Below are 26,198 nucleotides of genomic sequence, written 5' to 3'. Positions count from 1 at the left end.
CGTAGCGGCGTTCCAACGATTCGTCGTCCGGATACGGTTGGCCACCGTATCCACATCGTCCTTGCGGTAGGTGCACCTTCCCCTTTTCGATTGTTGTTACGATTTGCGTGCGAATCCGCGCAGCGAGCGCGAAGAATTTACTGTTGCGTGCGGGCGGTTAGTTCGCGGCATTCGTGGTTTTCTCTCTCTCTCTCAAATAGCGTGTCTTGTTATTCACGCGTGCGTGCGTAAGACTCTCGGCCAATTCCCCGTGTAATTTGCTTGATTTAATAAATCATCCCTTGGTTCTGTTTAAACGAGTTTCCGTTATTGTGTTCTTTCCTTTGTCCGGAGGTCGCGCCTATATTTGTTTACATTTCGTTCGAATTCGCCGGTAGCGTAGCACGGAGCTCGCTGAGATCGGTAGAGGCGATTCGGTAACAGCGTTTCCATCGGCGGCCGCACGAGCGCTACTAGCAAGGAGCGACAGCGCCGCCAAGTGGCGAGTTGGGGGAACCCAACTCGGAACAGCGAAGAGACACTGCGCAGGCGCACTCCGAGGCAAGGTAGGTTACTGTGCTTTGAGCACATAGATAACAAGGCTTCGTCTAGTTGAAATACGGGCACATTCTGGAGATTATCGACTAAACGACAGCCTGTTACATGGCGCCCAACTAAATTAGAACTCACACACGAGGGAAATTGCACGAAAAGAGAGAGCAACGCGCGCGAGAGAGAGACGTTTGCGCGCGTGCGTAATAAGGTGCGAGCGGGTAAAGTAACGCGTGGCTCGTTCGGTACGTGCTCTGCGGTAGGGGAAAGACGCCTCTCCGACCCAATAACACCTGCTTTTGTGAGCCGAGAGCACACTAACCCCAGGGGTCGAAGAGACGTCCGTAGTCGCTCTAACGCGAATATAAAAGGTGACTAATTGTATTTTGGTTAATTTTTTGCTTTTTAAGTGTTTTATTACACATTAAAGTAATTAAGTGGGGGTTAGTCACCGAGCGACAGTACCAGCAGAGCGCGCAATTGGGGTGTGTGTAGGGTTAGATTAACTAACCCGGTGGAACTAACAAACAGTTAGCCTCCACCTATAGGCAGGTAGTTGCGAAGCGGAAGTTCGTACTTCCTTAGAGTACGCGATACCTGCACACACCCACAAGCCACGCGTATTGTTGCCTTGTGAAAAGGCGTAATTGGGTAGTTGGCGATAAAAATCGCAACACCCCGCTCGCGCCTTGGGCGATAGGAGACGGTAGTGGTCGACTAGGAAAATTAACCTCAACCGCCACCTACGCCCCAGCATAAGCGTCATGGAGGATACCGCCGACGCGATAACCCGGTGGGCTTCGGAACTGCCTTCGACACAGCTGGACAGGTACCTGACGCAACTGGAGTTGCGAACAGATGGTCCTAAGCTGATGCAGGCAGTTCGATTAGCATATTGGTTGCTAGGCGAGTATATCGACCTAGACTTCCAAGGAGCGGCGTTGGATAGGGAGGCCACACAACGCAGGCGACGGAGTCGAGAGAGGTGGCTGGAGTCCAGGCGACAAGAGTTAGAAGCAGCTGATGCGGAGGATCTTGTCGCCCACCCACTCATGCTGTTATACAGGGATGAGGTGGTGGAGGCCAACCTGAAGCGGACTCTCGCAGTCTATGACAACCTTGAAGAGGAGAGTCAGAGCGAGACGGGGGAGCGAGAGCCCGCAGAGGAAGGGGGGACCGGCGAGGTCAAGGGGCCCACGGAGGGGGTCGGTAGTGAGCACAAGGGCTCCACCGGATCGCCGGATAGGCGAAGAGCTCGACGCTTCGAAAATGAGGAGCTACAACCTCAAGAAGAAGAAGAGGAACGGTGCGTGACAGAACGATTAAAAGAAGAGATCGAGCGCAACCGTGTCGGGATCAACCGCATACTTGAGATGCTGGAAAGGCACGACCAGGTATGCGCGCGGTGGAGCGACCAGGTGACCGCTCTGCAGGTGGAGGTCCAGCAGTTGAGAAACAGGGACCCCACCAATCGACGGACGGTCGTACCAGAGCGGCCCCGGAGGACCGTAGATTTCCAATCCACGTATACGTGCCACTACGACCTAAGGGTACCAGATAGTACCCCGGAACCCCAGCGACCGACCCCTGGCGAACCTCGAGAGGCTCCCCAAAGGCAGGTGCCTTCAAGGACGGAACAGCCACCGAGAAGAGGACCAAGAGACGCCGATACGGATGAAAGGCAGGCGATCCCTGAAGGATCCGCCTGGTACGACGCCAATGCGGCGTCGGGGTACTACGCGACTCGGGACGCGGGTAGGATTGTGAGAGGGTGGAAGCTGCGATACTCTGGCACGGCTTCAGAGTGCGTAGACACATTCTTGTCGAGACTAGAGGATCTACGCGCGGGGTCTGGGCTAACAGACGGCGAAATCTAGTGCTCGGTATCAGAGCTCCTCGAAGGCGTTGCGAGGACCTGGTACGAGCTTAACAAGCTGAAGTGAAGGAATTACGCCGACTTCGTGGCAGGCGCTCGACGTTGGTTTGGGTCGAGTGAGCTTCAGCAACAAAGGTTGCTGCAAGAGGCCCAAGCCCGGTACCAGGAGAAAGGAGAGCTGGTACGAGAATATGCCTGCCACCTCCTCTTCATGTTAGCCCAGCTGCGTCCGCCGTTACCAGAGCAGAGGCAGTTAGATTTGCTGTATGCAAATCTCCTACCCGCCATCCGGATGCAGCTGCGGAGGAATGCGTTTTCCAACGTGGACGAATTTCACGCCCGGGCGACCGAAATCGAAACCGCCTTGCGGGACGACGAGCGCCCGAGGACCAGGTTGGAGCCAACGTCCACGTTGTACCCCGAGCACATGGGGGTGTCAGCTAAGGCACCACCGCCCCGGGCAGGACCCCGTACGGCGGCCATGTCCAACAAGCCTCGGGGTAGGGATCAGCGGCAACCCGAGTCGCCGGTTAAAACTCCGGCCAAGAGACCCGAGGACCGGCCCACAATCGCTGCAACGCAGGCCACAGACCCCATTGAGGATCTGTCGTCGCAGATTGCGACCCTGCGACGAGATATGGACCGGTACTTTAGGGAGAGGAAGGCTAACTCTCCCAGGCGGCCGAGGGGTCGGCCGCAAGATAAGGGGAGGAATAAAACCCCCCCAGGGTCTCCTGGCCAGCGACGAGAGGGTCAGCGGAGGAAAATAGATTACTCCCAACCGATCAAGTGCTCGTCTTGTGGCAAGCTGGGCTTTATCAGAAGGTACTGCCCGGATTGCAACAAGGGAAACGGGCAGGGAAGCGGAGGACGGAGGTCCCCTCCGCGTCCCCAGTAAAGGTGACCTCTCGTCGCGGGTCGCTGGAACGTGGCAAAGGCCCGCCAGCGACCCCAGGGTTCAGGAAGGCCTCGCCAGAGATATCGGACCCTACGAGACCAGGCAGTGCGGTGGCGTTGGAGGCGACAGCGACCGAACAGATGCCTGATCTGGGTAACCGGGCATTTTGTATCCTCGAAGGGTACGGAGGCCGGATTCAGGTGGTGGAGCAGGGGTTTAAATGGGTCGGAGAGGAGACCATCAGACCCAAAAGCTCCAGGAGACCACCTGACACTCCGGAGGATACACCGGCGACCCAGACACCTGCGGGTGAGAGCACGTCGATGCGAGTAGCGGCTGCCCAGGGCAAGAAGAGCCGTGAAAGCCTCCCGTCCACAGAGGGGAGAGAGACGACGAAAGCTCCCCGCAGGTACAGACCCGAGGATGAGACCAGATGGTGGCTTCAGGTGGGGATAGGTGCCTACAAGTTAAGGGCACTCTACGACACCGGGGCCTCATCAACGGTAATGGGTCAACTCGGGCTTAGGTTGGCATCAGACATGGGGCTGGGCCTGAACGTCACGCGAGCGGGAGAAGCGAAGCTCGCTGACGGTCGCCCATGTCCCATCTTGGGTCATGTGATTTTCCCCTTCACAGTAGGGGGAATCACGAAAGATGTAAGGGTCGCTATAACGCCACTGCTGTCTGATGACTGCTACGTCGGCGCGAATTTCGTGAGGGAATTCAGCGCCAACCTGAACCCTGATACGGACCAGCTGTACTTGGCGAAAGCCAAAGTGGCGGTAACGTTGGAAGTGGCAAGCGTCACTGGTACGTCGTGCCTCGCACCCGTAGGCCTGGTAGAAGCCACGGAAGCACAGCGTCAAGAAGTGGCTAGCCTCGTCGATGGATTAATTCCAGACGGAGGCGAGTGTTTAGGCTGTGCTGTGGGGGTCGAGCATGAGATTGACATCGGAGACGCTCGACCCTGTAAACAGAAATACTACCCGGTCTCCGACAGGGTGCGAGACGAAATGCACGCGCTGGTCAAGGCCATGCTGGACAACGACGTCATTGAACCAGCAACCAGCGGGTGGTCAAGTCCAGTGGTGATGGTTAAGAAGGCAGACGGCAAATACCGGTTCTGCGTGAATTACCAGAAGGTAAACGCAGTAACCAAGCCGGACGCCTACCCATTACCCTTCATGAGCGACATCCTGCGAAGGATCAGGGATGCGAAGTTCATCTCGACACTGGACTTGAGTAGCGCGTACCACCAGATACCTCTTAAAAAGGAGTCGCGCCCCATTACGGCGTTCACAGTCCCTGGCCTGGGGCATTTTCAGTTTAAGAGAATGCCCTTCGGATTGTCTTACGCCGGCGCGACCTTCCAGAGGTTGATGGACAGAGTGATTGGCCCGGATTTAGATCCTTTCGCTTTTGCGTACCTCGACGACGTGATTATTATCTCGCCGTCTTTTGAGGAGCATAAGCGACACCTGGGATTGGTTTTACAACGAATCCTGGGTGCGGGCCTCACTGTGAATAAGACCAAAAGCCACTTCTGTAAGTCGGAAGTCAAGTACCTGGGGGTCCTAGTGAACCGTGAAGGGATAAGGCCAGATCCAGAGAAGATCAAGCCCATTATGGAGTACCCAGTACCACGGACGATCAGACAGGTGAAGCGATTCATGGGGATGATGTCGTGGTATCGTCGCTTCATACCCGACTTCGCAACCATCGCTGAGCCGATAAACCGCCTGACGAAGAAGAGCATCCCGTTTGCGTGGCAGCAGGAACAGGAGCAGGCTTTCGAACGGTTACGAGACGCAATGGTCTCGGCACCGATCTTGCAGTCGCCAGATCCCAACGCGCAGTTCGTGTTACAAACGGACGCGAGCGATAGCGGGATAGGCGCGGTATTGACGCAAGAAGTCGATGGACAGGAGCGCGTAATTGAGTACGCCAGTCGCTCCTTAAACAGTGCGGAAAGAAACTATACAGTCTCCGAACGAGAGTGCCTGGCAGTTGTATGGGCCATCGGGAAGTTCCGGCCTTATGTTGAGGGGCACCACTTCAAAGTCATCACCGATCATAGTTGCCTTAAGTGGCTCCACAGTATGAGGAATCCTACAGGAAGGCTAGCGCGTTGGGCGTTAGCACTACAAGGCCATGTGTTCGATATAGAGTATCGAAAAGGAGACCTCAACGTGGTGCCAGACGCTTTATCTAGGACCTATGAGGAGGGGGTGGTAGAAGTGGGTGCCATGACTCATCAGCCGGAAACTGCCGATGCCTGGTACCTTCAGAAGTATAGGGAAGTATGCCAGGACCCACATTCTCAACCCACCTGGAAGGTAGTGGGAGGGAGATTGTATCATTACAATCCGGCTGAGGAGAGCGAAGGGTCCATCGACAACGAGGAAGCCTGGAAGCTAGTGGTTCCTGCCGAGAAGAGGCATCAAGTACTTGAGGAGGTGCACGATGCGCCAGCAGCGGGACACCAGGGGAGAGAACGAACGTTCTCCCGGGCTAGGCACCTGTATTTCTGGCCAAAGATGTACGATCAGGTCAGAGAGTACGTGAGGAGTTGCCCGGTATGTCAGCAATGCAAGGCGGAGCAAAGGCCGCCTTGCGGGCTGATGGGTCGTCGAGAGGTCTCGCGACCCTGGCAGGTGGTGGCCAGTGACATTACTGGCCCCTTCCCGAAGAGCTCGAGAGGGTTCGAGTACATTTTGGTCTTTTTAGACCTGTTCACTCGGTGGGTGGAGTGCGTACCCATACGTAAGGCCAACGGAAGGACCATCGTACGGGAATTGCACGAGAGGGTGGTAACCAGGTTTGGGGCGCCAGAGATTTTTCTTTCGGACAACGGGACCGAATTTAAAAACCAAGAGGTCGATGCCTACCTGTCGAGGAACGGCATCCGGCGCGCCCTTACCCCAGTTTACCACCCGCAGGCAAACCCCACAGAGCGAGTGAACAAAACCCTCAAGGCCATGCTCATATCGTACGTGGAGCGGGACCATAAGAGCTGGGACGAGCACCTGCCAGAATTCAACTTCGCGTTGAACTCGGCAACTCACAGCGCGACAGGTTACAGCCCGGCCATGCTAGTCTTCGGCAGACATCCCACTCCCCCTTCGACCTTTAGGAGGGCCCAGGATCAGTTGGCCCGGGAAGCTTCCGAGGGCCAAGAACTGACCGAATGGGGCGACCACATGCGCCAGTTACCCCATTTGTGGGAACGCGCTGGCTCTAAGTCCAGGGAGGAGGCGGCCCGTCAGGCGGTCTATTACAACCGGAGGAGACGTCAGGCCGACTTCAGGGTTGGGGACTGGGTGTGGAAGCGGAACCGCATCTTGTCTTCCGCAGCTCAGGGCGTTTCGGCGAAGTTGGCGCCGAAGTATGCTGGTCCCTACGTAATTCAGGAGGTATGTGGGACGAATACCTATCGCCTAGGTAACCAGCAGGAAGAGTTGCCCGAGCTGATCCACGCCAAGGACCTCAAGCCCTATTTCGGTCCATTCTCAGATGAGGACAACGAGGAACCAGGAGGCGGGGACTCAGCACCGTTGGAGGAAGAGGAGGGCGTAGGCGACCCGCCAGCGAAGATCGAGGAATCCAGCGAGGATCCGAGATGCGAGCGCGTCGCGAATGCAGCCCCCGCGAACGAGCGTGCGAAACCCGCGGCGGCTCCTGAGGTACCGATCGAGGCGCCGGCTAAGCGAGGCCGAGGTAGGCCGCGCAAGAACCCCACGTGCGAACCTCGGGAACCAGGTGGAGACGACCTGGATGGCAATGCGGTAAGGGGAAGGGGCAGACCACGTAGAACCGCTCAGCACGTGCGGAAGGTGGTACGGCCAGCTACCCCCGCAAATGGGCCATGTTCGCGAGGAAAGCGTCGGGGACCGGGACGTCCTCGCAAACAATAGCGTCGAGCGTCACACGGCGACGGGTAGGTTAAGGGCTGAACCTGAGAAATCCCTTGACCCCACTTCTTCTCTTTTACAGATGGAGAGGAAGCTGGTCATCAGTGAGGAGGCCCTCGAGACGGCCACCCAGCTGCTGCTCGACCTGGGATTGGGTCCGGGCGCCGATCGGCTGATCGGCGACCTACGAAGGTTCGTCCGGGCCCAGGTCGAGACGGCCGCTCGAGAGGGCCGCTCGCGCCAGCGGGTGGACGACTTCCTCCGGGAAGGTATGAGGGCCCAAACGTCCAAGCCCTCGACCCGGGAAGTGTCCACCCAGACCGACGGCCCGTCCGAAGAGGGTCGTCGGTCTCAGTCCACGCGGGACCAGGGTATGCAGACCCAAAGGTCGAGCGCGTCAACGACGGAGAGCTCGACCCAGTGCCCCGGGCCAAGGGAGGCCTGCGGCCAACAGCACTGGGTCTGCAACCACCCACGGGTCCCCCAGCAAGATGGGCTGGTAAACTCCTGGAGGCACGTGAGGTTGGGCCTCCAGGAGTTAGAGAATGCCTGGGAGTTTGTCGGGGAACTCCAGCGCCAGGTACATGCCCACCTGGGGGAGTTCCTCGACTTCCGAGGCGCCCAGGAAATGCTGGGGGAGTGGGCTCCGGTAGTCCGGCGGCAGAGGGCCTACGGTGAGGCCCTCCTGCGCGTTGACCGGGGGCTGGAGTCCCCAGAGGCCGCGGGCCCGCCGGCAGTGTTGCCACCGGCGGCCCCGACGAGCAGGGATGCGGCCAGGACTCCGGCCAAGCCCCCAACCAAGACTCAACCCAAGAGAGTCTCGGGGGCCCCCGGCGCCGGACAGGAGTTCATGGTCCGCGTGGACGGGTCGGTTTCCGACCCTACCGTGGTGGTGCGAACCATGGGGGGACGCACATCCGCCACGGTGAGCGGCGTAACATTTATCGCCGCCCCGGCAGCAGCAGCCACGCCGCCCCAATCACCAGCTGGAAGCCAGGGCCATGGGGCGGAGCCCAGCCTCACCAGAAGACCGGGCAGGGGCTGCTATATTTGCTGCCATCCCGGCATCACGACGACCTCCAAGTGCCCCAACAAGTCGGAGCACTGGCGCTACCCCCGACACAAGGCGCCAGGGGGCTCCGGCAGGTGACGTGGGGGAGTGGAGGCCCGGGATGGGCAAATAAAGCCGAATTTCAAAGAGGATGGATTGTGCTGATTTCTCTCCTTTCCCAATCCTGTCCTTGGGGTCGCGAGTCAGTAGGGTAGTTCGATCCGGTAGTTCGAAGCTAGGAGGGGGCTGCAACGATTACCGAAAATCGTAGGACTCGCGCGAGGTAATGAGCGACTAGACGAGAGTAGCCGCGCTCGGTTCGCGAGAGAGAGAGAGAGCGTAGGGGCAATGACCGAGAGGGGAGGCAGCGACCGGTAGTATGACTGTGCTACTCAGTCAGTTCGTGCGCCTAACCTCCGTTTTTCCGAGCCGTTCTAGCCTGTGTTTTCCCGGTGACATAGCGAACGTGAGTGCGGGTGCGTTAGCAGCAGCAGCAGCAATAGCAGTAGCAGCAACTGCGATAGCAGCAACAGCAGCAGCATCAACAGCAGCAACATCAGTGGCGACAGCAGCAACAGCAATAACAGCATTCGAGGCGGTGCAGCGAGCAGCGTAGCGGCGTTCCAACGATTCGTCGTCCGGATACGGTTGGCCACCGTATCCACATCGTCCTTGCGGTAGGTGCACCTTCCCCTTTTCGATTGTTGTTACGATTTGCGTGCGAATCCGCGCAGCGAGCGCGAAGAATTTACTGTTGCGTGCGGGCGGTTAGTTCGCGGCATTCGTGGTTTTCTCTCTCTCTCTCAAATAGCGTGTCTTGTCATTCACGCGTGCGTGCGTAAGACTCTCGGCCAATTCCCCGTGTAATTTGCTTGATTTAATAAATCATCCCTTGGTTCTGTTTAAACGAGTTTCCGTTATTGTGTTCTTTCCTTTGTCCGGAGGTCGCGCCTATATTTGTTTACATTTCGTTCGAATTCGCCGGTAGCGTAGCACGGAGCTCGCTGAGATCGGTAGAGGCGAATCGGTAACAGCGTTTCCATCGGCGGCCGCACGAGCGCTACTAGCAAGGAGCGACAGCGCCGCCAAGTGGCGAGTTGGGGGAACCCAACTCGGAACAGCGAAGAGACACTGCGCAGGCGCACTCCGAGGCAAGGTAGGTTACTGTGCTTTGAGCACATAGATAACAAGGCTTCGTCTAGTTGAAATACGGGCACATTCTGGAGATTATCGACTAAACGACAGCCTCTTACAAATTATATACCTTCACTGGGTTCCTGAAGGTGAAACAGTTAACCAACATTATTATCTTCACGTTCTTACTGAACTCCGTGAAAGAATAAGAAAAAAACGACCCAAACTGTGGAAGGAGAAGTCATGGCTTCTTCATCAAGACAATGCGCCAGCTCATTCCGCACTGTCCGTCAAGAAGTTTCTAGCCAAGTACAACATCCCAGTGTTAGACCATCCACCTTATTCGCCGGATCTTGCACCGTGCGACTTCTATCTCTTTCCTAAGGTGAAATCTGCATTAAAAGGAACAAGATTTGAGTCTGTTGAAGCTGTGAAAGAAAAAGCGGCGCGTGTCCTGAAGGAACTAACAGAAAAAGACTTTCTGCACTGTTTCGAACAATGGAAGATTCGCATGGAGCGATGTAGGGATAGAGGAGGGGTATATATTGAAGGTGATAATAAATAAATATACATAATATCAAAATAAAATGTTTTATATCACCAGTCTCGTTATTTAATAGCCACACCTCGTATAATGGAAATATATATATATATATATATACTGTGGGCAAAAAGTAAGGTGAATTTTCAATTTAAACTTCGCGGGCTTAACATTTCGGGCTAGTTCTTTTTTTCTTGAGTTGGTAGGACTGCGAATGACATCTGGGACAAATTTCATGTCAATGTCATCATCAGTAATATATTTACGCTTGTGTTTACCAAACGACCAAGAGTGCATGTTTCGATTTTTACAATGTCTGATTTAATTGAGCAAAGAAGTGCCATCAAATTTTGTTTGCGGAATGAAATTTCGGCTGCGGAAACGTTGAGGATGTTGCGGAAGGCCTTTGGTGATTCTACCATGTCGCAGAAAAATGTTTATAAGTGGTACAAAGACTTCAAAGAGGGTCGAGAACGTGTTGATGACTTGGAGCGCTCCGGACGACCATCGACGTCAACAGATGACCAACACGTCAATAAAGTGAAGGAATTAGTGCTCGAAAATCGTCGGTTGACTGTTAGAGACCTTACTGATATGATCGGAATATCAGAAGGATCTGTGAAAACAATTTTGAAAGACCATTTGGGCCTACGAAAAGTCAAATCTCGTTTGGTACCGAAAACGCTCAATTTCTTGCAAAAAAGTCGCCGCGATGATGTGTGTGAAACAATGCTTTCTGACTATCAGGACAAGCTCAAATGCATGATTACGGGAGATGAGACTTGGATTTATGCTTACGACCCTGAAACAACCGACCAATCAAGCGAATATCGTGCTAAAGGCGAGGCCAGACCGAAAAGAGCACGTCAAAGTCGTTCAAAAATCAAGGTCATGATGACAGTTTTCTTCGATTTTCGTGGCGTGGTGCACTATGAATTCCTTCCACCCGGCCAAACTGTTAATAAGGAATATTATTTGAGCGTTATGCGTCGTTTGCGTGAAGCAATTCGTCTAAAAAGACCAGAATTATGGGCCAACAACTCTTGGTTTTTGCATCACGATAATGCACCATCTCACACTGCACTCGTTCTTCGTGACCATTTCGCCAAAAATTCGACGCATATCGTTCCGCAACCACCGTATTCGCCTGATTTGACTCCGTGTGACTTCTGGCTATTCCCAAAACTCAAGAGACCACTCCGGGGAACGCGTTTCGAGTCGATTGAGGAGATAAGAGCTGAATCGAAGAAGGCGCTGATGGCTATACCGGAAAGGGACTATTTGGCATATTTCGAGGATTGGAAAAAACGTTGGCATAAGTGTATTTTATCGGGAGGGGATTACTTCGAAGGGGATGACATTGATGTAGAAGAATAAATAAAGATTTTTCATTTTACAAACAAATTCACCTTACTTTTTGCCCACAGTAGTATATATATATATATATATATGTATAATAATAATGAGTACGATGAGTTGTGGGCTGCGACAGGGCTACTCGAAGCCCGACCCGATCGATCAAATATGCCGCTTATAAGGCTTTCCTGCTTCTGGGCCCGCGGAGGCGTCGTAAGTCCTTATAGTGCTGTGAATCGCAAAGTAGGTATAGCGTAGTCGCAGACTCGGGGAATCGCAGAAGAATAGGACGAAGAGAGTCAGGCGCGCATAAAAAAGTAAGATGACAAGTAAGATAGAAATAGATATAATTAAACAAAGAACAGAGAGAACAAGTACATAATAAACGCAGGCAGTGTGAGAGAGATATTCGTTGCGATGCACAGAGAGAAAGCGAGAGAGTTGGTAATCGAACAAGTACTTACATATCGATGCCGCTCAAGAAGCCACGAAGTAGCTACACTGACAACGCGTTCGCTTGCACGCTTGTCAAATTGGCCGAAAACTCGCCGTGCAGTTACTCGGATGGAGGGCGGCAAACGTGCCAGTTCGCAGAGTGCACGCACTATTAGCCAGCCTCACAGTCAAAAAGAAAGGTACACTACATACTTGTCCTCGAGCACTGCACTATCGCGCGAATTCGTCAAAGGGCGAAGCACGCGGTAGGCCAAATTGGCTATACAAAAGAATAACACGTCGTTTGCGAAGCTACAAGCACGTGCGCTTAGCAGGATGACGAAGCTGCGATTGCCTGTCGTCAGTCTTTCTCACGCATATATCCACGCGCGTCGTTAATGAGTGGTCAATCAGGGCCCTTCTTACTTTGAATGCTCTACTCTTTGTGATATTCGTATCACTTATAAATAAAATAATTTGAACTCTCGTAAACTAGCTAATGAGTAAGAATTTGTTTTCGATGATTTTACTCTAATTGTCAAGAGAATAGATAATGAATCAAATATAATAAATAAGTAAATCAAATATACATAAGTAATTGCAATATATCGAGGAAAGTCAGACAATGCCCTAGTTTCTTATGGTGCGAATTGTCCCATAAGCAGAGCTAAAGTCTTTCTTTGATAGGATATAATTCGGCCCAAGTTTCTTATAGCGCGAGATGTTCTATAAGTCGAGCTCAAATTATAAGGAAAGGTTAGTCTTGCTTAGTTAATCACAATGAGAGAAAGAACTTAGGTATTAATCCAAGTTTATTCAGACTCATGCGCTCACCTTGCAAGGCTAGAAGTGAATGAATCTAGCCTGTGCAAAGGTGGGCCTATTTATACAGATTTTCCCGCTTATTATTGCAGGAGAGATTTCATCGAAAATTCGAGAGACATTCGCGAATTTTGAGAAATGATTTTTCTTAATTTACAAGTAAATAACCATTAATATTAAGTTTTTAACACATGTAAATTTTACAGAATTAGTTATTTGTTGATTTTATACAATGTACAATTATCGCCAATAGTGTCGTCAAAAGTTATTAACTAATAAAGTTAATTAACGTGATATTACATTATTTACAATAGAAATTTATTAAAATTACATATAACTTTATAGTTGATTAATTTTGGAAGTATTTTCCAAAATTAATTATTTAAATTAATTAATAACATTTGAATTATGACTAATTTTTCATATTTGTAACGGTTTTCTTCTAATCTTAATATGCGATTATCAGATTAGTTATCTAAGATTTCTAAATCATAAAATTATCATTATCAAGTATTAACTTAATATTTTCGTTTTATATATAGCTTATTGTTTAAATAAATTATTAATTGTTTATTTATTAATAACAGTTGTTATTTAGCTGTTATTAATGAAACCAATTCTTACTCATGTTCTATGCTTATTCATTTTACATATAAATTATTTATATTTTTCTAATATTTCATATGTTAATAAATAAATTAACTTTACATATTGATATTCATTATTAATTTATAATTGAATGAGATATTGTGGATCTGCATGTTAAAATCTATATAATCGATACTTTGTTATATTCAAATTATCTATAATTAACATATTTTTCTCAACATTATGGATCATTATATCTATGTCTATTATTTGTGACGTCACGCTGTTTGTTTTGACTCGACTCTTATTTGTATACAGTCGCGTAAACAGTGAGGTAGCGCCGCTTAATGTATTGTTTTGACTAAACAGATAAATACGTTAAACTAGTTGCAGTGATTTAATAAATAGCTCATAAATAGGACCGTTACATCTTTCTCTCTTTCTCGTGCTTTCTTTTATTTACGCATAAGATGATCTGTTAGGCCGCTCTCTCTCACACACTTACTTTCTAGCTCCTCGCTGCTAGCGATGTGTACATATGCATAATGTGAGAGGAAAAAAAAGTATAATGTGTGTGTAATGGTCCAGTCTGACTTGTCTCTTATTTCCCTCTGCAAAGTAGCAACCCGTCATACACAAGACAATCAAAGAAAAGCGGTAATTGAGCAAAGGCGCTCTTCTCACATATATGCAAACGTGTTAGGGCAACTCTGCGAAAACATTACCATATAAGGAGCGTTACGACACGACCGTGGGAAATTTATTGTTTACAATAGAAAATCGACAATTATAAAGTTTTTCGAATAAACTAAAGTATTTTTTAGTCCATTTTGATGCGCTGATCCTGAATTTCATGTTGTTATAACTCTCAAGTCGGTATTTATTAGTCAAATTTAATTTACTATACAATTAGATAGTGTTAGTTATTTTGCAATAAATAATTATATTGTTAATTCGAGTATGCGATTACGTCCGCGACGTATTAAAACAGAGAAGCAAGAATTTGATACTTTGATAACTAATTATTCACTAAGTTATCAATAAATAAAAATTGTTTTAAACAATTATAATTGCACTGTTAGATAGCGAATCGATCGTACGTATCTGTAAAATTAATGATTATGATTGTTACTAATTTACTGATTTTTAAATCGTTAAAAAAGAAATTTGCAAATCCGTTTTTTAATTATTATTCAAAATTAGATAGCTACATTAATCATTTTTAACTTGAATAACATTCCTCTAATTACAAGCGATTTTTTCATGTAAAAATTTTCCATAAATTTATTGTAAAATTGGCGTAATTTGATTATTGAATTGTATAACTTATAACTTTAAAAGGCGATTTTTCCTCGAGAAGCGATTTATGTTAAAAAATTCGTCATTTCATATTTAATTTTTTAAATCATAAGAATGCAATTTCGATCGAGCCATTTTGCGACAAAACATGTGCAAAGTTTGTATCAATATCGAAAATAGCGTTGTAGGGGCTACCAAGCGTAGAAAGGAGCCCATTTCGCAATTATAAATTCGCTCGTCGCTGCGGCAAGAGGATTGACTATCCTACCTTGCTTAGCAGCGCGAGCACTGTTAGAGAAATAAAGCCTCAGCAATTTCCTGAGATAAATTTCTTATTCAGTGGTTAGCCTGCTAACTCCTATCCTATAGATATCTAAGCGTTCAACTCATGAGACTATCTCTCTCATGAGAAAAAAGTAGCCTTAGATATCTTCATACCTAAAATACAATTACTGTTGAGAAATTAAGTTGAGTAGTGGTTGCGGCGCTGTCGGGCCTCTCCCCGATAGATGCGATCACGCTCAATTGCATTTCGAGACAATTCATCGAGTTAGAAAGCCTTGTGCTTTGCTACTCGAAAGATCTTTATATATCATTTAGATTACCGTACCGGCGACATCGAACAGTGTGTGTGTGAGGTTTCGCCATCGAGGGCGAAACCACGTGCGCGCGAGTTCGTGATCCGCGACACGAACAAACTCGAATCCCTTTCTTGAGTGTGACTTTTTGGTGTCATCTTCGAGCGTCCGCCGAATAAAGGTAAGCTGGCCAGCTTAATTTCGCGGTCGCGATACGATTGCATGCGTGACGACTAACCTCCGGTATCCGAAGCGTGCATGTAATAGCTCTGGTAACAAAGAGCAGCGAGCGTCCCGACACTGCAGGTTGTCGTTGAGCGAGCAGCGATGTAAACAAACACGCGGGCCGACCTTATGTAGCATTTGATAGATAATAAAAGATTCTATCCGTGACATTAACAAGTGCTTTCGACTCGCTTATTCCATATTGCTTCCACTCACATTTTCGTAGATTAGTAGATCTATTGGTTGACTGACACCTGTTACCCCATGCTCTCCGGATTATGTATTGAGCATAGATGATTACATTCGCCCTTCAATAAAGTTGCGCGAATAAAAGTAATTAAACGATATCCAACCCCGTTACAGTGTGTATATATATGTGTGTGTGTGTGTGTGTGTGTGTGCGTGTGTGAGTATGTGTGTGTGGGTAGGTGTGTGTGTGTAGTAAGGCGAAAAATATAACCGTATTAGTAATGAGGGAGAGAGACATAACAAGTGATCTCAAACTCATTATAAAGCATCTTGTAAACACCGATCCCATTCCTCGTCTTGTTTCACCAAATTTTTAGCTTTAATGCTTCATAAAAAATGTATCATAAAGAACATAATCAATTGTACGTAATTCTTGGAAGAATCTTGTTCATTTAACGTGTAGAAGTAATAGATTAATAAAATATCTTTCTCGATCCATTATATTTACAAAGTACATTCGGATAAAGACAGCTTTTTTAGTTTTTTTTCTTTTATAATATTTTTTCAACTTCTTATTGAAAGAATAATGTATGGGTATGTCTGAACATAAATATTCTCGTGCCTTTGAGGCTATTTTATTCAATTCGAAATATGCTGTTAATGTAGTTTATATATTTTTATTGATTACACAGGTCTGCAAGATTTTGTTATAGAAAAGCCATAGGTCATTTTCGAAGTAATTTTTGGCGTAGAAAACGAATCCGGAGTCCAAATTGCTCCATCACGTCAGGATTTTGAGATATCCTAACCTAAAAATGCGAAAATAGTGGTTTTTTGCTATTTTTGAGGCTATGTAGCACCACGGCATTCTCATTAATCAGAAAAAAACCAACGACACCTTAAAGTATAATTCTGACACTTTCAAATACCGTTGAGTTTACTCAAATAGCTCATTTGAATTTTTCAAGTTTCATGAATTTAGTTGTTTACTTCGTTGGTAAACTCACATAGTTCTGGAGAAAAAGTGTTTGACTAATCGCCTTTCTTTTAAAAAATAAACAACTTAACCTCAATAGGCTAACATGACTTAACCCTCAAGTATTTTATCCAAATACATCTTATGAACCCTCATAAACCACCCTAGCACATCAAACAGACTAGCCCACCTGACCCTGGGTACACCAACTACTTTTCTTTAAGCAAACCGAATTCTCCATCACTGATGGACTACCCTATTTTAAGCTTTATAGACTTCATTATCACATACCCTTAAAACCCTTGTAACTGCTATACTTATACTTCTATACTCAAATAGGTGAACCCACCTACCCTAGGTAAAACAAGTTGGTAAATTTTTTTTTTTCGAAAAAAAACCTAATTTTGTTATTTAGCAAATCCGATATTTTTGCAGTTTATCTAGTTGTAGATTTATACTTAAGATGTTATTCTAGTTTTAAATCTTGAATCGACTTTTTTTTTTATTCAAAAGTTTTTAAAAGCCAAAATTACTCAAAGTTCAACATCCTAAAATACCTTTGAGTATCCTAAATTAGTGAAATTAGTGATATATTGTTATTCAGTTTATGTGTCTGTGTATTTCTGTAAACTTTTGTATTTTCATTACTAAATCTTCGTTTCCAAATTCTTTCGTAACCGTATTTTCATGGGATTATTAAACAAAATTCTTATTCATTTTTCTCCAGAACTATGTGAGTTTACCAACGAAGTAAACAACTAAATTCATGAAACCTGAAAAATTCAAGATGGAATATTTTGATGCAGAAATGATCTATTTGAGCAAACTCAACGGTATTTGAAAGTCTCAGACTTATACTTTAAGGTGTCGTTGGTTTTTTTCTGATTAATGAGAATGCCGCGGTACTACATAGCCTCAAAAATAGCAAAAAACCACTATTGTCGCATTTTTAGGTTAGGATATCTCAAAATCCTGACGTGATGGAGCAATTTGGACTCCGGATTCGTTTTCTACGCCAAAAATTACTTCGGAAATGACCTATGGCTTTTCTATAACAATCAAAATTCTGATTTTGCAGACCTGTGGTATTGATTCTTCATTTTCTTCTTCAAAATACACACTTTATTGATTTCCTTCCGATGATCTTGATTGTGTACAGTAAAACGATGTCTTACATGTGAAATATCATATAATAGATGCTCTAGTAGTCTTTATATAGCTTCTGGTGGATATAAATATCTGGTGTTTACGAGGTCTGTCCGGAAAGTATCGGGTCTACCTTTATATTTTCGTGCTAGCGTTATTCTTTATCATCTGGTGGGTGGCATCCGTCAAAGTAATCCCCACTTGATTGAATAACACGGTTCCATCGATGTTTCCACTTTTCAAAACAGTCCTGGAACTCACTTTTAGGGATAGCCTTAAGTACACTCGTCGCATTGTTTTCAACCGTTGTTTTGTCATCGAATCGGTGTCCTTTGAGTGGTTTTTTTAGTTTTGGAAACAGCCAAAATTCACAAGGGGCTATGCCGGGACTGTATGGAGGTTGTTGAAGCAATGCGATATTGTGTTTGCTCAAAAACTGCTGCACAAGATTGTATGAATGCGCTGGCGCATTATCGTGATGGAGAAGCCAGTCACCACTTTCCCAAAAGTGCGGCCGTTTTCTTCTTACTGCATCACGCAAACGTTTCAAAATTTGAACGTAGTATTCTTTATTGATTGTCTGGCCTGTTGGTGCATATTCGTGATGTACAACATCTTCACAATCGAAAAAAATAATCAACATTGCTCCGACTTTGATGTGCTTTTTTTGGTCTTGGCGACTGAGAATGCTTCCACTGTGAAGATTGTTGTTTTGTTTCAGGATCATAACCATAAACCCATGATTCATCACCGTAATAATTTTTCTAAGCACATTATCATCATTATTGATCATTTCCAGATTGTCCAGAGCGATTTCTAAGCGAATGTTCTTCTGCTCTGCTGTGAGCAATTTTGGGATGAATTTCGCACACAAGCGTTTCATTCCTAAATTTTCGGTTAAAATTTCTGAAATGATAGTTTTTGGTATCCCAAGGTCTTCTTCTAGTTCTCGCACAGTCATACGACGATCTTGTTCGATTGCAAGTCGCACCCGCTCAATATTATCTGCGGTTTTTGTCGTCGAAGGTCGGCCGGAAAGAGAATCACTATCGACAGAAATGCGACCATCCTTGAACCGATTATACCATTCTTTTATTCGTGTTTTACTCATACACTCGCTTCCGAAGGCCTTTTGTATCATTTCAATAGTTTCCGAACTTGTTTTTCGGAGTTTAGAGCAAAATTTGATGCAAATTCGTTGATCTTGTTTTTCAGTCATTTTTGACAATATCAAAATCCGACGAACGCGAAAAAGGCACCGTAAACAAAGACACGCTGCGCATGAACTATACGTCCAGCAGATATTAGTAAGTAACCAATAGATTCGTGAGGCTTTACTGTTGACGTGTCTGTCCGGTAGAGGTCGCTCGAACACTATGGCACGAAGATATAAACGTAGGACCGATACTTTCCGGACAGACCTCGTATGTAGTGCCTAATTTCATCCTAATTATATTCATCATCGATATCACTTTGCTCTTTTCCGCTCTTCTGTTTTTTTTTTCTCTTTCTTGCATATTTTCTTTTCAGCTTTTCTATTACTTTCTTTTGCCTTTTCACCTTTGCCTTTCCTTTGCTTTTGCTCTCCTTCTTGCTAATCATTTCATCTATCTTTCTCCTTATTAAGGCTTTGATACCTTTTTCTTGTTTCCTATTGCTCCCTCTGCCTTTCCTTTCCTCAACCTCACTTATTTTTCCTTAGTATCTTATGATTTGCCTTCTAGTTTACCTTTTTCTTTCTTTTCTTCGATTCTTCTTCTTTTCAATTTTGCTCCAACCTCCAATACCTGCTTCCTCTCGCTTGTGTAGTTGCTGTTACTTGTGTCTTGTGTGTATGTGTGCATGTGTATGTTTATGTTTGCGCGTATGTTTGTGTTGTGTGTGTATGTGTGTGTATGTATGTGTGTGTAGATGTGTCTGCGAGTCTTGCTTCTCTGTCTTCTGTTTCCGTCTCTCCTTAGGGTCTTGCAGCTTCGTCTTCTTGCCTTTCTTTTTCTTTCTTCTCTTCGTTTCTTCTTCTTTTCCATTTTATCTCCATCATCCACGCTATCTTTTCTTTGCTTCCTATAATTATTTTTTCCCATTCTTCCCCTTCCTTTCTACTTTTTTCACATTTTTCTACCATGTGCTTCCAATTTTCTTCCTCTTTCATACACATTCTGCATCTCTTATTTTCTTCTTTTTCCCAATACCTGCTTCCTCTCGTTTCATTACCTAACCTAAACCTTTCCCTTATTTGCAGGCCTTTTATTCTTCCCTCTACTTGAATTTCCTTTAACCTATACCTTTTCATTTCTTCTTTCAGCTCTTTCCACTCGTTTATGTATCTTGATTTTTCTAGTTTTTCTTCTAGTTCTTTTTCATCTTTTTTCTTTAGCTCATCTCTTATTTCTTCCCAAAACTCTTCCCTCATTTCATCTCCCTCTTCCCTCTCTCTGTATATTTTACTTTTTTCCAGCCTTTCCTGTCTCTCCTCCTTCTTACCCTTTTTATCTTTTTCATTTCTTTCCCTTTTCTTTAATTCTCTCCATGCTTCTTTTTTTATTGAGCCATCTCTTTCTTCTCTTATTTTGTTTTCATACTTCATTGCTCTTTCTAATCCTGTTTCTTTCATTTCTTGTATTCCTGTTTTCCATCGTATTAGATAACTTGGCGTGTTTCTATCTAATCCTAATACCCACTTTATGTATTTTAGTTGTAGTCTCTCTATTTCCCCATATCTCACGCGTAATTATATCTATTTTTATCTACTTTTCGTGTCTTTGTATTGACATTGTAAATTTATCAAAAATTTACACACATTCTTCCATTTTTATCATCACCTTCTAATCCTTACCATAAAACAATTTTAAATATTCTTTCTATACATTTCTTAAGTGTAGCTAATCTATATTTAAATTATTATATTTGCAATATGCAATATATTATTATTATTAACATCATTTTCAAATTTTTCAAATAAAGGCCCATTCCATATGATTCAACCAGCAAATAAAATCTATGTCTGCGATCTTTTTGAAACTTTGGGATATTAATCTACGATGAATTTCATTATATACCTTTTTTTTGTGCGAAAACCCGTTTTGAAGCCCTGTAGTGCTATGACAAAGCTAATAGAGTATAAGCGTTATTTTAAATGCAAAAATAACCACTGTATTATAACTGATCGCCATTTTCACCCAAATCATCGTACACGAACCGTTTTTTTTCTTCAAAATGTGAGGAATTTGAACAGCTTTCATTTTCTGCATTCATATTTTGATTATTTTGAAAACTTTTTTTTTTAATTGAAAAAACCAAAAAAACTACTTTTTTTTAAAAATCAAATTTCTAAAAAAACACATCTTCGATTTTCTTGAATTTTGAATATGTTTTTCTGGACGTCATAAGCTATCTTTCTGCCAAGCGGCAATATGCCATTTTTCCCCGTTCTCGAGATATAGCCTTGCAAAGAAAATGACTACTTTCACGTGTTTCAGCCCTATTGTGGGCTATGTATAAAATCTATATTATTCTTTCAAGCAGACGCAATCATCTTGGAGTTTACTAAATAAATGTTTAATAGGTATGCTTGAAAGTGTTGTCAACATTAAACGGAATTGAATCAGCTTGACGACTTTATTTTTACGAAGAGTTGCGTTATATTATTTTGAAATACGGGGATAAATCGGCGAATAAGGCTCTATTTTGAAAATTGTTTTTTCTCAAATACATCACGCTTAATTTCCTTGAATTTTGATATGTTGCCTTATGAGCTATATGTCCACCGATCGACACAATGCCATTCTGGCTCATTTGCGAGAAACGGTCTTGCAAAGTAAATGGCGATTTTTATGTGATTTAGCCGTATATATGTACGTTCTGTACAAACGTCAATATGCTTATAGCCAACCACTCTCACCTCGGAATTGTCTAAATCTTAAAATATTATACCTAAGATTATTGAAATTAGTGCCAACGCGTCGCTTCTCAACTGCTGTGACAAAGGACCCATAAAAAAAATCCAGGCCCGAGCACATTCGAGGGATTAAGACTCCCTAATGACTCGCAGTTTCCGAGCTCTAGTCCGTCCGCGCCGCCTATTGTTTATGACCGCCGTTATTTATGGCAATAAATATACCAATGATTCTTCGCAGTACCACCGATGTATTTTATACAAAGTTACAGGCCCTAAAATTAAATTTGGCAACTAGGAGACGAACGAAGGTGAGCGTGGGGATAAACAAGTATTTTGGAATAGCCAGTATGGTTTCTTATACTTCTTCATTTTTCTGTTAGCTCTCGAGCAAGCAAGACATTATTTCTGACGACTGATGCATAGCAACGTTTCTGTTATAAGTGTTTGGAGTTTGCATGATCGACGCAAATTCGTCTGTGTGATTTTGTCAATGTAGAATAAAGTTATACATTTCTTCTGCAACATCGATTTTCCAGTGATAACAAGTAACTGATAGTTTTCATTTCACAATTTGAATATCGATCGATGATTGATGATATATTACAAATAATACGCGGGAGTTGAAGAATAAATTTATTTTTGATGATTATTTATTCCGAGTAAAATTCATATTGTTAGTACGCCAAAATGAAATGATTTTCTTTTTAATGTTTTTATTTACTGTGTGCTTATATTTTCAGTTTATTTAAAAACTAAGACATAAAAATGATATATACTAAAAATTAATACGATTATAAATAATTTAACTTTGAAATTTCTCATTTTTCATATTTTCAGATTTAATTGAACGATATAGAAAAGGGGACGTTTGGTTTACGAAGAGGAAGAAAGTGTCCAGATTTCGGCGATGCCCATAAAAAAGCCGTCTATGAAGAAAGTAAGCGTCCGTTCAAGTTGCTCGGTGATTTAGCAAACGGTTTATTAATGTCTGAAGAGTATAGAGACAAGGATGTTACTGAAGATAGTTATGAATGTAATGATTGCTATGAGAGACTCAAGATCGTATCTGAAAAAAATTTGCAGGAAGTGCAAGATTCAACACCAACAGAGGCTTCCACCAAGTGCAAGAATCTCAAAGTTCATTGCCTGCAGATTCTCAAGCATCAGTTGCCAGTATTCAGTTATATGAAGAAGTGAATGACATTCTTGTTACGAATGTGACGGGGCCCTGGCTAGGATAGCCGGCCCTATCTAGCTCGCTCTTTCTCTCTCTCGCAGCCTCGCTCCTTCGCTCTTGCCCTGGCGAGCATTTGAAAATTACGAATCGATACCGATGCTCGCATCGCTTTATTTCAGGACCAATACCTGAGCCGGGCATCGTCATTAGGAGCCAATTGGAAGAGAGAGCGGCTGCGGCAAGAAGAAGAGAGAGAGAATGACGCGTCGCAAGTAGAGAGTAAGTGAGCGCGAGTGACCCGTGGCGATCCGCTCGCGAGAGCGAAGCCGCCGGCGTTGCTCGAGCCAACGCGCGAACGATTAGGGGAGAGAGTTCGTGCCGAGATTCAGAGTTAGACGGATCGTTTGACGGCCGAGCGTGCGCATGTGAGAGAGCAGAAGACAACGAGCAGATCAAAACACGGAGAGGACTTCCAACGACTCTAGCATCGTAGAATCCACATCCGAGCCTGCCACGAGCCTGCTAGCAGTTCCTGAAGCATTTCCTGCCTGTAGCGGAATTAGCAGCATTTTCTGACAGCAACTTCAGCAACAGTTCCTGCCAGCTGTATCAGCAGCGATTCCTGCCAGTAGCCTTCACCAGGTCAGGTCATCTCTCTCTATTCGCGAGTGCGCAACGCGTCGGCGAAGTTATCGCGATCTTCCACGAGCACCGCGAATTTCACGATACGAAGGAGTCCCTCCTTTGTACCCTCTCAAAATCATTGTACCGTGCCCCCGTGCGATTGTCCGCACGACCGCAGGCACGCGGCGTTAAGGACGACGCGTGAATTCGCGTCGTCGCTCTTTATTGTTAAACGTCGAGAATAAATATTGTTAACGGTTATCATGAGTGATTATTGTGTGCGCCTGTCATTCCTTTCCTCTCAAACCGTCGTCGTCGTGTACATCAACTCCACCCATGGACTAATTATAAAGGTGAAAAGCTTGCGGAACTGGTATATCGACTTTTTCTTTGTCGATCGAACTGTATCTCTTTGCTGATGATAATGGAGTGATCCCTGCAGCTGTAGATAGTATTAATACTGGCTTTGAATCCATAACCGTGATGTAATTTATTCCAGAGTTTTTTTCATGCTTTACTGCATATGTTCCACGTGGAGCCTTTTTATGAATGACATTTTTTACTGGGACACGATTGTCTCTAACAGTTCCAGTACATTTCAATTTTAATCGGTTTAAATGCACAACAAGATCTAAATTTGTAAAGTAATTGTCAAAATAAAGATGATAAAGAGGAATTTTTGCATCAGAAGTCAATTCGAAAAAAGGCTTCAATAAATGTAAAACCACGCGAGATCCTAAAGCGCATTTAGATAACTTATCTCCTATTACAGAGTTCTTTCCACAGTATAAATCTTTATTGAATAAGTATCCATTAGCAACGCACAAACCCCAAAATTTAAGACCGAATCGTGTAGGTTTTCCTCGTATAAACTGTTTCAAACACGTTCTAGCATACGATTTAGCCATCATTTCATCCACTGATAAAGCTGATTTCCAAAAGCCAAACTTCAGAATATTCTTTTGAAACAGTTTCAACAAAGCACGAACTCGCCAAGCCTTATCTTGTGGATCTTTATCTTTGGCCTTTGAGTATTTCAATTTAGACTTTATCATTTCAAAATGAGATCGTGACATTGCTGAAGAAATTTTTTCACAAGATAAAAAAGGGTCAGTTGACCAATAATCTCTTTGAGATTTTCATTTATTGAATGAACTTGTTATAATGATTCCAATGAATGTATTTAGATCGACTAATGATAAGTCAAAATGATTTTCCTTACATGCATCGATAATATAATTTTTCATTTCAATAGAAAAAAAATGTTCAAACAGTTCTCTTGGATCACATTTTCCAATTTTTTCTTTTATAGATATAGGAAATAATATTTTATCTTCAATTATATCAGAATATATCTTTTCACCATCTACCCAATCAAATTTATAATCTTTTTCAAACTTAGCTTGATCAGCTTGATAACTTTTTGAAACTCTCTTTTAAGTAGCTTTCGGTATTTTTTCATCACGGTAATTATCTGAATCACTATCTGAATCATTTTCAGAATCTGAAGAAACAGAATATTCTGCATTTGGTATCATGCAATTTTCATCATCGTCTGTGGTGCATGATTCAGATTCACTTCCAGATTCAGAAGAAACAGCACTTCTCGATCTTTTTCGAGGCATTGCTAGTATAAACACGAAAGTATTAAGAAAATCTCCTAATTTCAAACGATGAATTTGAATAACTTTTGAGTTGAAAAACGTTACGTTTATCGACTTCAATCGATCTGCCCAAATAGGTTTTGGTAAAACTTTTCTAAGAGAAGAGACGGGCTACGCTGAGAGTAAAATCTAAATATAAATGTTATGAGCACTCAGGTAATACTCAGGCAATACGATTTTTTCCTTTAACTTCATGGAGAATGGAAATCCCGTACATTTGCACCCCAACTTATCTTATGAAATTCCAAAAGTTGAAACGGTTGAATAGAATTTCCACAATTGTTTGAGAATTTTTTTCTCGTAAACTATAGGCTTTCGGGAAAAATTTATAAGATCAAATATGTCTTAGAATTAGTCAAAGAATACTCTTTAATTTTTACAGAATTTTTCGAAATTTTTGTGAAATTTTCAATTCTGTAATTTTTTGAAAAATTAAAAATAAATTTCAAAAAATTTCAAAAAATTTCAGTGTTTGTTGACAAATTATAAGTCACTTTTATAATATAAAGTTTTTTCCCGAACCTCATAGTTTTTGAGAAAAAAAATAGTAACCTAAAACGTATTTTTTTTCCAGATTTTGGCATTTTTAACGCCATTTTGGAAAAAAAACTTTGAATATAAAAATTTTCTGTTAAAGTTCAACAATTTTGTGCACTCATGGTTGAAGAAAGATTTCGAGATTGTCATGTGTTATGGTAGAAAAAAAATTCCAAAAAATTTTTTATTTCAAAATTTCTTAATTTTCTTTATAGAAAAACGGCCATATTTAATTCTGTAAGCAAAATTTTTGAATTTTGAGCCCGGATTTAGATTCAGCACACCCAAAAACGTAAGGTATGGTACCCTGGATCAATTTATTGTTTCGTTTTACAAATGAATTTTGCGATCAAAAATATGTCCAAAAACTGACCTCTTTGGTCGTTAATGGGTTAATAAAAAAAGTCCAATATTTTTTCAACAGTTGATAAGTCGGCCCCTTATCAATATTTTGATCTAAAACTCTGCACAGATGTTGACCTCTGTATAGGTAACAAGTCTACCAACTTTTAACAAAATTGGTGATTTGATGTTTTAAATCGTTTGAAATAGCCAAGAATTGCCCTTTCGCGAATTGGGAAGCGATGTCGATATAGGCAAGTAGATTTTTTCTGTGACGGGGCATGGAAAGGGGACATGTGATGGCATAGGGGGTTTATTAAAACATTATGCTACAACGCATAACTTGTTATCATCGCCGACCGAATTTATAAAAAATGCTAATGATTTTGTAATATTTGTA

General features: G+C 43.9%; 1 protein-coding gene across 1 annotated transcript; it reads right to left on the bottom strand.

Annotated features, from left to right (window-relative positions):
- Positions 1-23,596: 23,596 nt before the first annotated feature.
- Positions 23,597-24,331, bottom strand: LOC131675188 (piggyBac transposable element-derived protein 3-like). The gene has a single exon (XM_058954085.1). The coding sequence runs from the start codon at positions 24,329-24,331 to the stop codon at positions 23,597-23,599; it is 735 nt and encodes a 244-aa protein (XP_058810068.1).
- Positions 24,332-26,198: the final 1,867 nt, after the last annotated feature.

The sequence above is a fragment of the Phymastichus coffea genome, unplaced genomic scaffold (genome assembly GCF_024137745.1).
Source record: "Phymastichus coffea isolate CEN01 unplaced genomic scaffold, Cenicafe_Pcof_1.1 PCOF00017, whole genome shotgun sequence".
Lineage (NCBI taxonomy): Eukaryota > Metazoa > Arthropoda > Insecta > Hymenoptera > Eulophidae > Phymastichus > Phymastichus coffea.
This window is presented reverse-complemented; position numbering and strand designations above follow the sequence as displayed.

Bases quoted from the DNA above. Each gene is read 5' to 3' on its own strand.
- LOC131675188 (XM_058954085.1), bottom strand. From the start codon at position 24,331: ATGTCACGATCTCATTTTGAAATGATAAAGTCTAAATTGAAATACTCA.